Here is a 14801-nt window from a genome sequence, read left to right on the forward strand (position 1 = left end):
CTAATTTTCCGTCTACGAGAGTCTCAGTTTATCTCCATAAGTCGAAATGCAAAAGAAAATATGGAATCTTCTTTGGCTCATCGAGGTTTTGACTTACTAAGGATTTCAAGATTTCAAGGTTTTATAAAATAAATTTGACTTAGAGAGTACCTACCTACTTTTAACATAATTACATGATATAATATGCACTTATTTATTTCAGTTGTTTGTTATTTAAAATTAGAGTGTACCTACCTATTATTATTACGTACACATTTAAAAATTGTTTTTGTTAAAATATAATATAGGTATAGAGTTTACAAGATAAATATATATATTGTGTATGTATTATTAATTATTATGTTGTCACAAGCAATTATTTATAATTTTACTTTGGCGAGGTCCATGTATATGCCATGCCCATGTCATTGTCAACATAATTTCTATCGATTTTTTAGGGCAAACAATACTTAATTGCACTGTAAAGTTTCTTAATTAATGTGAGTGCAGCTTTTGCTTGCTTCATTGAAACGTAAAATACTGGCTCAAAATGTTCTTCGTTTACGTCATATGTAGTCTCTACAGTGCCAGGAATGATATCAAGGTTTTTGGAAGGGAATGCCAGTTATTTTGACTTTTTAAAGTTTTCAAATTATCAAGGCTTCATTATACAATATATACTCACGTAATATATATACTCATGTGATACCCGAGTCTACGTATTTCGCACATCAATCTGTTGTGACTTGTGAGACGCTGAACTCAACATGTATAGTTATGTACATCAATTTTCGATGGCCCCTGAAAACTTTACGAGTTTCTTAAGTGACCCTTAAAAATATAATTTGGTCACTTCTGGTCTTCATCGTACATAAAGTGAAGGCGAACTTCGTACAATAACGGATTCCGTAGCTGTTCCACGACGATTCGTGTACCGTATTCTGCAGAAGTAGTGCAAATCATATCATATTGAAAATACACTCGAAATATGACGTATTCGAAGCAAGTACGTGTAGTAAAATGATATAAGCACCCGCTATAATATACGAACCGCGGGTTGTCTGATTATTGTCCCGAATACGCGGATCGTGATGGAGGTATCACATGGTGGTATATGGGTAAACGTCTGCAATAGCGGTGCCGTCGTGCTCACGTCGGATAGCACAGCCGTTTTGTGCGCGGTGTAATACATATTTTTAAAAAGAAGATCATTATTGGTAGAAAAAATAATAATAAAAAATAGCAAACCAGTCGCGTGTACGTCTGCTCTATACGCTTTCTACTACTCGCTCGTGATGTATATATGCGCGATATATACCCATTACGCTGCATAGTATATACCCGGTATACCAACAAATGTACTTATATATTTAGTATATATATATATAAATAATATTCGGCTGCCAGAGGAAAGTAGGTGAAAGAAGAGACGCGTATCCAAGCCAGTCACTATATATACCTACTATAAAGTATTATGTTCGATGCACGACGTTATCGGTGGGGAAACTATTAAGACGACGGTGGGAGTGCCGCCGTCGCGTACCGGTCCCGGACGAAGGCCGGGGGCATTACCGCGGTCGCGAGCGCGGGTTTCTGCTCTCCAGCGGTATTAAACCGCAACCAGTGTCCAAACCGACGCTGTCAGGTGCACGCCACTCGAGACACGACTCGCAACGCACACGAACCACAGTGGTGTATTTTGAAAAAATTAAATATCGATAACGTCGTCGTACGCGGTTCGCTGTAGGAAATTCAATTTATAATTCGCAGTCGAGAATCAAGACAGTTATAACTCACGTCATTGTCGTCGCGATAAATACAATATAATATTATTATTATGATATCGTAACATATATCGTCAATAGATTCCGCCAACGCCGTCGCCGCCGCTGTTATAGTGTCGTGTTTTCGCGTATTTATATAAACTTTCGTTGTCGTCGTTTTCGTAAAATAATATAATAATAATAATATACAGCCTAATCGCCGTGATCGCGCCATGGGACGAGTTTCGGCAGTAAACACCGTACTCATCTGTTGCAGGTAAATACGATCGCGGGCGTTAAAGTTCCCGGATATTATAATTATATTAATATGTTGAGGGGGGTAGATAATATTATTGTTCACGTACGACGGAATGTCAAACCCGAGTTTTTCGGTCTGCTATTATGGCGTTTCAGAAGTGACGATTGTTGCAGTCGAGATTGCGTAATTCGCATCCGTAAAACACGATAAAATTCAATGCAATATATGAAATCGTATACCTATACGGCTATATTCGTATCATGACAGAATATAATGCAGTATAACACGTACGTGTGTGACTAAACGCGTGTGGGGGTTCATCCGGATATATAATAATAATAACAACGTATAGCGAGCCGGCGGGCCGGGAGAAAGTGTCGCTTTCACTGCGACCTTCGGCAGCCCTTAAGCTCTGCGCGCGACCGAAAAGCGCGAACGTTAACCATGGACCCATGGACGAATATTTTCGTTTATAATAACCTTATCCATAGGGTCGTCTCTAACACACGGAGTCATTACCCTCCAAATGATCCCGTTCCGTCGAATAGTTTCTACCACTAATCAAACGGCTATAGCGGGTGCGCTATGGTTTTTTCGCACGCAAAAAGGGGGGAACCTTTGACTAGACAAAACGTCAACGATGACGAGTAACAACCCCAACTGTTTGGCTATAAGCCTGCACGACTATCGTTCTACACTACGTGGATATCGATGTATAGATCGTGTGCAGCTTTCAAAGCTCGGTCATCGCCATTCCGATAAGGAACAATATTTGGTGTTCACTCTTACGGTAAACCCATATTATCGATCGTGTGGGTGCAACAAGCGTATTTATAGTTTTATGAATACTCTTATAAACTTACAGAATCGGTCTCGGATTCGAGTCGATAAATAATGCTATGACGGATGTAGACAGTGTGTCGCACGGAAAACACTTTCGACCAGCACTTTCGTTTTTGCCCGCGAGAAAACTCGTTAAGACCGTATTGTGATTAAATCGCATATGGGGGTCGTAAAACGAGTAGGCAGATATTATGATATGTTAAATATTATATTATAGTTCGTACTTTGTATTATTAATTATTATACGGTCGGGACGTGCGGGGGCTAACTATTCACAATCGTCATATGTTGTACCTATATTATACAAATACGCGTATATAATACACCTGCAACCTACTCGTTATTAAAATGCACATATTATAATAGTATCTGTACGCAGCGTGTAATGTATCCACATCGTTGGAGTACCTACGGCTACCTATAAACATAAATGCAGTACTTTTATGTGACGGTCGTAAATTTCTAACATTACGTTTTTCTTTCTAGAAATCGGTGCATTTAAACGAGTCGACGAGTCGACGAACAGCGAATAGTGTGTACGAACATGGATATTGCCGTGTTGAAAAAATTGACCAGATCCGGTTTTATATTACTTCATATTACCGTGTTGCTGATCGGTAAGTCACATAAACTATGTTATTATCGTTATATAGGTACTCTTCGTTATTTAAGTTTTTTTTTTATTATTTTCGACGAGACAACAAAATAAATATCGTCCTTATACTAAATGCGATTATGATAACCATCGCGAACGAGTAGGTACCTACATAATATTACAATTTTATCGTTAACTTGTGCGATTTCGTACAGTTTGTAATAAATAATAGGTAATATTATAATCTATGTTATTATTAATACCTCCAATTCGTCAATTAACGCATTCGTTAGACGTCGTCCACGTGTATTTACAAATCGATCGATCCGCGAGGGATTTCACTTGCGATTTGCACTGATTTATTTCGCACGCGTTCGCACTGCCATTATACGCCTACATTGTATACACATTATAATATTTTAAATTACGTATAACGCCGTTGCCATTGCCACCTGTAGCCATCGCCTGCGATATTAGTCGCCGAGCTCGACCGTTTTAAATATAATATTATTACTATACCTAATAATATGTTCTCGTGCGATTCGTATGTGCTCCGACGGCCGTGGAAGAAAGTCGTCCCACAAAATAATTCAATATCGTGCTATAATCTCATTTTATTCACACACACACTCACTCGACTGAACTTATAACGTCGAAAAAGTATATTATTATAATATATGCGCGCGCGTGCGCGGAATGACGTGTCTATTGATATTATAATAATATTATAAAGGTACTAAATTTAACGGCACGCACCTTGTTTTGCTATAGAAACTTAACCCGTGCAATGCAAAACAAACAAAGTGACACCGGCACGTCCGTCGCGCGTATATTGTGGCAACCGGTCCCCGACCCCCGCACCGTCTCCAGCACATATCTTTAGAGTCCACATTATAGTGGTTTACCTAAATAATATTATACATTGTGTACAATAGGCACGCTATATAATAATATTTTATGCGTTTTCTTATACGTTCAGAAATTATTTTTTGTCCCACACCAGCACAATGCGATATGCGTGGTATAGCGAAACTTATCATATTATTATCTCTATCTTAATTCTTAAGTGTTATCTGCGAGTTTCATTTTACTGAAATCGGTACGGGGAAAAAATTGTTTTCTCACCTCTACGCGATTACACGTGAATATTGTTTTAAAAAACATATTAAACACTTGCAATATTGTTATCGTCGGTGTCACAATCCGCTACGAATCGAAGCCCACGAGCGCTTCAAGAAAGCCCTCCACGCTGGGCGTTTTGAAAAACCATGAATTACGAATCTTGTAACAATGCAATAATTAATTAAAAAAAACCGTCTACTCTTAACGAACGGGCGTATTTCACTCCGCCGTCAATGTCTGAATTCTAATAACAATGATGACGGACGTTTTTTGACTAAACAATATAAAAATTTAGAAAATAAATAATCTACTTTCAATGACATAATTCGATATTGTTTACAAATTATTATGATTTTACACACTGCATAATATAATAACTTTTCACAACTCATATTGTTCGGTCTACACGGGTTAAAACGGTTATTGGTTACAAAGTCGGTACCTACATATATGTTCTAAACTTGAGGGTTTAAAATAAAGTGATAGTTACTATAAATTTAAGATGTGTAATTTGTTTCAACACACTATACACACATCTAAAAACCGAGAGAATACGTAACACCAAACAAATTCGATAGTAGATACGACTTAATACGTACACATAATATATAATATAATATTATACTCATATATTATTAATTCTATTTATTCCATTTTTACTTTGTTTTACATTGTAATCATTAATTGCAACGTCTACCAAATAAGTTTCCAAGGTGCAAAAATATAGCTTCTGCAGTGAACCAGGATTTAATAATACGACCTCTGAAGAAGGCTATATACATCGTTTAAATTCAAGACGGACGTATCTAGATAATTATTATTATTTGGGTGTTATTCAAATCCCTCTCGGAAAAAAAAGTTATTCTTAAGTTTAAATATTCTAAAGAATAATAAGATAATATCTGATGTTAACATTCGTATGCAGACGCATATTATAAGTTATATTATATACCTACAATACTTAAAAATCCATTTCGGAATAATATATAATTGGCCAAAACACTATCACGACGATATCGCACCTGTAATGTATGATATAATAACAAACTATTAGCGCGGTAGAGAAAACTGGAATAATATTTTAAAATTCTGTCGGAAGTTTCGACAAAATTTAATGTTTATAATATAATATGATATTTTATGCGGATATCCTTCCTAGCACAGCGACCACGACGGCATATACAACGCTAAATAGGTATAGGTAAATGATTTATATTCACAGCGGTGATCGGAAATCCATTCGCATATAACGCACACGACGACGTTATACAACATTTACGTGTGTATCTATATACTACCTGTTGCACACGAATGGGGTACTTAAACGAAAAGAAAACGACCACCACTTCGCAGGGATCGCGTTTAACCTCGCTCGGCTGGTCGAATCCATCACCACAGTATAATAACATATTCATCGTAATCATTGTAGTCGTCGTCGTATAACACAGGCGTAGTACTATTATAACATTCTAGTAGTAGCTTCTTCTGTTACACCGGGGCGTATTATAGTAGTCCGGTACGCACACGATAATATCATAATAATATAATAATAATCATGTCCCCGGGCCGAACGTGCGCGTAAATGGTAATAATAATAATATATGTATAATGTAACTGAATTCGCGGAGAAAAATATAATACCGCATGTATAGTTGCTCGAAAAACTGGTTCAAGGTCCGGTGCATCGTTCCGTCGCCCATTCTCCCGCGCGCGCATATATTAGAAAATCGTACGCATATATACAGACGGCCATTCATAATGATAATAAATTATAATAATTACATTGTATTAGGCACCGGCAAAAAAGCCACGACAGTGGTCACGATGATACTCGTCGGATGAATGACGAGAAAAACAAAAAGGAGACGTTTTTTCAGCGGTTATCGCGATGAGCTGCGTCGTCGGTTACACGCGAAACATAATAATACTATTCTCTCGGCAGTTGTGGTGCGCCGTCCACATGCAATAGAGAGGTATCATATAGGTACCTCCGAATTGGAACCTTTTCGTGTTTCTCACAGAGTTTGAAAACTATTCAGCTGCAGCAGTCGTCGGAAAATACAGCTACTAAAGCGAAGAGTACACGTCATGGCCGACCGTCGTTTGAAAACCATAAAGTATCATTCTTTTCGATCTTCACCGATGATTCGCTCGACGACAATGGACGAGATCGTAATTTTTTCATTCCATGATGATGGCGTGTTTTCTAATTCTCACCGGAATTAAATAGTTTTAATTACCATCGTCTGGTAAACGCACTTATTATAATAATTCGAAGAACCTACCTATTATTTTTTTTAACGTTTCGTTGTTCGTAAGTAGGTAATGCGAGAACAATAACAATAAATGTATATTAACAATAATAATATATACAAGACTATAATATATAATGACGCGAGGACATTCGAATTAGGTATGGCGTGTAAATGATAACTATTTGCTGACATTGACTTTCGTTGAATAGAGTAAAAAAAAAAAAAAATACATAAACGGTTTCAGTATTGTAACGTTTTTCCGGGTATAATTTCGTCGACTATAATTTATATCACCGATTTATGACTACCTACAACATATATTCAACGCGAAAAACCAACGGTACGTAACGCGATATTATTACTATTATACGGAAAATCTGCGAAAAAAAAATAACATAATGATAACGAATAACGATATTATAATCGAACAATAATATATTGACATAGGTAAGTAAATGGTATTATTATTATAATATTATAGTACGTTTAGTTCATAACCGACTGTGTGTAGTATGTACCGCGCATACCTACTTATCTATAATAATATGATATTATAATAATCTAAACAACATTATGATCAAATTACTCCAATTTATGGTTTTTGTTATATAAAAAAAAAAACGTACTAGGTATATGTACATTGTTCGTATAATCGCGTGTATTGTTATAAGCATTAGACGACGAAAATGAGATATTTCTATGATAAAATTTGCGCAAAACGCGTGTTTTCAGTACTGCAGTGGCCGTCGACATGGTTATTAGGTATTTATTTATATCAACATATTTACCACACACGTATACCACCTGTTACGACGGATAAAGACTAAAATACCAATGTTATCATTCGTGGATTATAATTGTATATAATATTATGTCAATTGAAATAATTAAAGATACGGTTGAAATATATTGTCGGCAGAATTTATTGTTTTCAAAGAATTTCCGCAGCCGGCTTTGCTGTGGCAAAAAAGGCAGGAAATATTTTTGCCAAAAACGAAACGTTATTAATTTCAATACGCCACGTACTCGGCCGGTACGCGATTCAATATAATAATATGATATCGTAGAACGTTGATTTCATACGGAGTTTCTTTTTAAATACCTGGAGATCTATACCTAAAGACACTTCGCAGAACGACAACGGAAACATTGCGTGAAATTATATATAAAAAAAAAAGCTAAAGAAATCGTAATAAAGAATAAATCCTACTCACGTTATTTTCATACCCCAGCCAAGTACAATGTTTAACGTGCGAAGACGGCGCGAGCGTTCTTCTGCAGCACACGCCGCCGCCGCGGCCGTAGACCGTTTTGGACGTTGCATGAACTCTTGGCCCGATTTGACGTCTAGTCAAAGCCACCGTTTATGTTCCGGTAACCGGGTCTTCCTTAAGTCGTGATGTCGTTACTCGCATATTTAGTAATTATCGCTATTATTGCCGTGACCCAGTCGTGCTGTGACCCCGTCAGACTGTTTCAGAAGTATCATCGTGGATTTCGGACTCGGCAGCAATATAATAATATTATATAGCCAGATTATATTATGCCGATTTCCGGTTCGGTGCATAATGATCTCCGGTATCTCAATATTTTTGATTTTATTGGAAGCATAAAAAATCTTGATAGTTAATTTCTGACTGAGGTGTAAGTAGTTCTGATACTGTTCATTGGTTGCTCAAAGTATTCAAATTATTAATGAGATGAGATAATACCCATTGACTGTAACATGTAAATTTTGATTTTAAACCCTTTGAGTTTTATGTTCCAATAACCGGGTCTTCCCTAAGTCGTGATGTCGCTACTTGCATATTTAGTAATTATCGCAATTATTGCCGTGACCCGGTCGTGCTGTGACCCCGTCTGACTGTTTTAGAAGTGTTGGCGTGGATTTTCAACTCGGCAGTAAAATAATATTATAGGCTAGAATATAGCTAGATTATATTATACCAAACTCCGATTCGGTATGCTTAATGATCGCGGGTATCTCCATATTTTTGATTTTATTGGAGCCATAAAAAATTTTGATAGTTAAATTTCTGACTAAGGCGTAAGTAGTTCTGAGAATGTTCATTGGTCGCTTAAAGTATTCAAATTATTAATGAGATGAAATAACACCCGTTGATTGTAACGCGTGAATTTTCTCACTGATCTAACATTATTCAACCGAATATTCAGCGACGAATAAAATTGAAATAACTTCTCAATTTGTTAAGGAATTTGTACAAAATGAGGGTAAAAATCATCAAATTTAAAACCAGACATAAAAATATTGTTTCATTTGCTTGTGCATTAGAAATGCTATATGTGGGCTTCAACAGCTCTATAGTTAGGAATCGATCCTCAACAACTAGCAATAAATAAAGAATCAATTCGAAAACAACGTCTTCATCAATGTGAAAAAATATCTGAAAAAATAATTGAAATCCACGCGTGACGTGTGGCGCGAACTTGAACCAAATTTGGACTTTTGCGATCATATGATGATGTTTATAATATCATGATTCCATCTGAATATGTGAACAATGACAGACTGTCCTTATCATAAATTGTAACGAATAAGGAATTTCAATAAGAATAATTGGAGATACCCGGTTATAATATTGCTATACCATACCCTTGCTGCTTGAGTTTCTTAGAACATAATTTCCGACGGTTTGTCTGTTGAATTAATTTTTCGGTTAGAGAACTTAATATAATAAACTTATATATTTATTGAGAATGTCAGCAAATTTAGTATTCACGCAAACACCGATGGGCTCCGTTTATGATCTTTAAAATGTGTCACATATTATTATGCAATCATACATAATATAATGTTATAATATTAAATTAAAATACATAATATCATGTAACCCTATGTAACCCGTCGTGGGTGGGGAGGGGCTCTTATAATATTCACTCGTGTCCATATTAGTAGTATCTTTCGATGTATACCGTGCGCAATAGGACGTGTAAACTGTAAATATAATATTATATTTATCTTTACCGTCTGTATAATAATATAATATTTCATTTCGTATGTCCTCTAGGTAATGCATTCGCCGTTGTCGCAATGATTCATTTATCGTCTTTCGCACTTCCGGCGCTGCGGTAACCAGCGACAAGTGTAATAATAATAATAATAATAATAATATAATATTATCATCGTATACCGTTACGATGTCCCGGGCTCGGGGAGGAGTGGTTGTGCGGCGAAGACGATCCTCTTCCTCAGCGGCCGCCACTGAGAATCTGTGTCACCTGCAGCCGAGTAGATTTATATATAATTATATCCATGTTTTTCGTTGTTTTTTTCTTTATGCCTATGTATCATTATAATATGACGACGTATACTCCGAACAGTACACGACACGATACTTGTCCGACTATATAAGTAATAGTATACCGCAGCAGTAGCGGTCTGAACCGCGTGGAAGCACGTCGATTATTAACCTCACTAATTGGAACCTACTATGAAGACTGTATGACATACAATCGATATAATATAACGATTATCGTATATCACGCGCGTAGAGATGAGAAGACGTCTCTCGAAACGGCGTCGTTATATTACTATCATCTTTCGGAGGAAACGGACGAACGCGGTATAGGCATAGAAAGGAGATTGACTAAAAAGGTATTGGTATGTGGTATACTTACTCGTACAATAATCTGCAAAAGTGCGATATAGTGGTGTGACGAGCACGAAAATCGCTGAACAATTAATACTAGCTAGGGTAATATTTACCAAAAATGCTCCCTCCCGTTTTGTTTTTTTTTTATTATAATAATTGATTTATTCAAACGTTTTATGATTTTTGAAACTTTAAGGTATACCTAACTTAATAAATAAGGACCATATTTAAGATTACTTAAAATGATATTTTTTTCAAATGCGAACCAACCTTTTTTACTGTAAACCATAAAGCAGTAGATTGTTTATGAAATATTTTGGCGTACCTATAAATAAAAATGTTAATGAGTAGTTTCTTGCCCACCTATTGTTAATAGTTATTAATATGTTTGTACTATGGATAATAATTCTTAAAAATAGTTATACAACAATGTTAGTCGTATGATTAACAATGTATAAAAAAAGCAGTGATTCTCATTTGAAAAACAAAGTTTCTATCGCCACACAAGAGAAGCTCCTTACATTGTATTAAAATCTATGTATTTGAAAACATGGACCTTAAGTATATTCAAAATTTCCAAAAATCAGAATTTTAATAGAGTCGGTATTAAAAAAAAAATGGGGGTTAGCATGCTTGGTGAATCACCCTGTATATGAATGTGTTTGGAGTTGTACACAGGTAACTTGTTATGGTTTCGAATCCGATTTCGATAAACGTACATGTAATTGAACCGCATTAACGTGTTTGTGACCTAAGGTTTTAGATAGGTAGGATAGGTATACGTGTATTTTTTTTCTTTCTATAGAAAAATGCATTGTACAACTACAGAATGTACGTCGTAAATATATTATTATAATACAACACTATGAATTACATATTTAATTATTATCGACTTATTTATCGTACGGTTATTGAAATTCACTTCTTTTTCTTCCTATTATCGGCTTTAACCGATGCATTTAGCTACGATACGAATGTTATTACGAATAATTATGTCTCATGTACCGACCGCCTGCTCTAAATTATTATATTTCTGATTACACAAAATTTGATTGTATCCAAACCCATGGAAGATTACCGCTAACAGCGGTGACCGCAAATAGCATTTAATTCCTAGGGGGTTGTGCAATTTATCATTTTCCCGCAGTGGCGCCGAAGTCCATGTTTATGTATGGCAGCTAAACATTTAGCTGGGGGTTGGGTTCATAAAAATATGAAAATTAATAGGAATAGGATCACAAGTTATTAAGTAATATTACCAATTGAGAGTAATAACAGTATTAATATTGCATACATAATATTATAATATAATATAAAAGGTTGCATTTTGTTTATATTTTTGTATTTTGTACTATCGTTGCAGCCGTTGCAGATAATTAATTATTATTTTAATATTATTACATACGTATTGGTTGAAAAAAAGAAGAGAAATCTGATCAAAAATAAAACAAAAGTGGATGGCAAATTATTTGTGAGACTGTGAGGGGGTTTAAAATTTCGTTAGTGGGTTTTGTGGGGTGGGGTGGGTGGTTGTCGGAGATCCTTGCCATTCATTTAATTTTGTACTTCAGCGCCACTGTTTTCCCGGAATTATATAATATTGATATTATAGAGGGTAGGGGAATTTTGTAGAAATAAATTTCAGATGGATTGTGACGCCTACCCCCCCTCCCCCAATGAGTGCGCGGTGTGCTACTTAGTGCTCTGCTCTACGACAAGGGTGACCGTTTGATATAGCACAACACTCGAGGGGACAATGTAATATACAATAAACAAAACTATTATATTCAGCCACGACATAAAAAGAGTTGACCGACATTGGAGTCGGTAGAAGGCGTGTTCTACGTAGCACATTTTCGGTACGGGCTGAATGTTAAAAAAATGGATTTTGAATAACCATAATATAATATTATATTTTGTACGCGATCGTTTTTTGTTATTTTGGAAAATTCTATTTACATAACATGATATTCAAAAGACAAAGTATTTGCACGCGCGAAACACAACACGATAAGCAATAATTTATAATAACAAAACGTGTTTATCGTCCGATGGCACGCGATTCTCAACACATTTAATATGATATAGGCACAGCGACATTTTTATCGCACCGAGTACAATACACGTGTCGGCGACCTATCTAATTTATTATATTTTTTCAATTTTATATCATATCGTCTAGAACAGGAGCTACGCGTTGCGACGATAGTTATAAAAAACGTTACGATACGAAATAATGCAACTGTAATATATTATAATATATTAATATAATGACCTATAAAAAGAGTTTTATGGCTTTATTATAATAATTTAATACGAATATAATAATATATATCTATATTATAACATCTATAATACGTTGCACCAGTTATTATTATTTTAAATATCTATTATAAACTAAAAATTTCGTTTTACAATAATCTATAGAAAAAAATAGGAAAAAAAATTAAATGTACCTATACCTGTTATACTAAATTAAGAATGTCTATTAAACAATTTTCTATCCAATAATTTTTTATTCAAATTATAATATATAATATTTTGTTTTTTAAAAACTTTTTATATCAGTTTACACGTGCATGGTTTTTATTTTCTTTTTTTTGGAATTTGTCATCATTATATATAATTTAGTACTATTGCTCGCCGATAGGAGGTTTTACCTTATTGGACGGCAATGCTCTAGATATAAATCATCTGTATGAATCTTACGTTTAAGAAATATTCAGTTCTAGCGATAAAATATATTATTAGGCGTTGTTATATTTCAAACAACGCGCATCGTGGTGTCGACTGATTGTAAAGTGTTCACACGTACGAAATGTGTAGGTATACCAACTCCCGAGAAGGTATTAGATGAATAAACAATACAAATCCAATATTTACGAAAGCTTGAAAATAACAATAGATAACACTATCGTAACCCAAATTTGATAGAATGTACTATAACGTCAGCGGACGTCTCTTCTGCAAAGCACGAAGACTTTTCCACAGAACGTGTTTTCGGACGTATCCAATTTATACAATTTACAGCCGTAGAGGCACATATAGTATTATTATTTTACCGTTCCGTTTTCGTATTGAGCAGTAACAAGTCTTACAGACGATTCCAAAACCGTCAGCTGGTTGGATTTTATTTTTCTACACAATCCGTGCCCGAACGTCATATTTTTTTTATTCCGTATATCGTCTCCACACACGCTTTTAACACGCCATAATAATACGTATCTAGGTAAAATGTCACCATAATCGTTATCTAAAATATCACACTGTGACCCTAACCGTGATTTAAGAAATATATTATTCAAACACGATAATAATATATGAAACACCGCAAAGTATTATAGGCGAACGAAAAGATTCTCTAAAACCGGTATTTTGAAAAAAATATTATCCGTCTCTTAAATACCTACGGGCGAACCTATCTAGGTAACCGTTCTATATCGTTAGCACACGACATAAGACGTGTTAACATAACATGTCTCCCGGTAGGTATATATACCAACTTCGACCGCGGTAATGGTATTATTATACCGTCCGTCTACTATAGGATACGTTCGTATATTATAGAGCTACCTATAATAATACATAATGCACATTAACGCCGCGCTTTAATTACAAATCTGCGAGCGTTACATAAATGCTAGTACAACTATAGATGTATATCGTACATGTATGATGTGTTCCCAGATATTATACTCGTAAACCCATTGCATAACGACAGCATAATATATATTTTTCGATCGATTTGGGAAGCGAATTGCGGAAGTTCCGTGTAATAATATTATAAGATAACGTTGGCGGCATAGGTATTTGTGTGATGCAACTGCAGTGAAGCAGTAACCGGCTGACAGAATATCGGCCGATAAAAATCGACTCCATTTACGGTTTTTCATTATATTTTTAACGTCGCGTTGACAATGTCGTATGGTACGTCGGTACCTACCTAAACGCCCTACATATTAAAGTACGTTCGTCACTCACTATATAAATGTACAGAATTATATTAATGTCACTAGCCGAAAAGTTTCGCGTTTTCCGGCGGAAACAGCTAGACGTCAATGTTTGTAGCTCGTCTATGTACTGTCGTAAGTCGTAATGTTGTAAGCTGAACGACCGCAAGTTATGCACTCAATCGGCGCCAAATACGCCAATTCGTGGTGGAGGGGTGGCTGGCGCAGCGTGTACTTTGTCAGCTCTATTTTTTTCTGCGTCTTATTGGCCTGCGATAAATTTAAAATAGTTATGTAAATCACATAGTGCGTATAATATAATTTGTAAGGTGGTAATATATAATATTTATTATTTATTGATGTGAATAATTAATATGCATCACAAAACCTGTTTCCAACTTCCAACTTTTCAATTTTTTTA

The 14801-nt window shown here is 35.4% G+C and overlaps 1 protein-coding gene across 1 annotated transcript in view; it reads left to right on the top strand.

Moving 5' to 3' along the window:
- The first annotated feature begins 1555 nt into the window (after positions 1 to 1555).
- LOC132951840 (uncharacterized) overlaps positions 1556 to 14801 on the top strand; it is a 44536-nt gene continuing 31290 nt past the window's right edge. Inside the window, exons 1-2 of the mRNA XM_061023843.1 lie at positions 1556 to 2019; positions 3331 to 3461. Coding sequence (XP_060879826.1) covers positions 3389 to 3461 — 73 coding nt within the window. The 5' untranslated portion in view covers positions 1556 to 2019; positions 3331 to 3388. The remainder of the gene's footprint in view (positions 2020 to 3330; positions 3462 to 14801) is intronic.

Source organism: Metopolophium dirhodum, chromosome 9 (assembly GCF_019925205.1).
Source record: "Metopolophium dirhodum isolate CAU chromosome 9, ASM1992520v1, whole genome shotgun sequence".
NCBI classification, from domain to species: Eukaryota; Metazoa; Arthropoda; class Insecta; order Hemiptera; family Aphididae; genus Metopolophium; species Metopolophium dirhodum.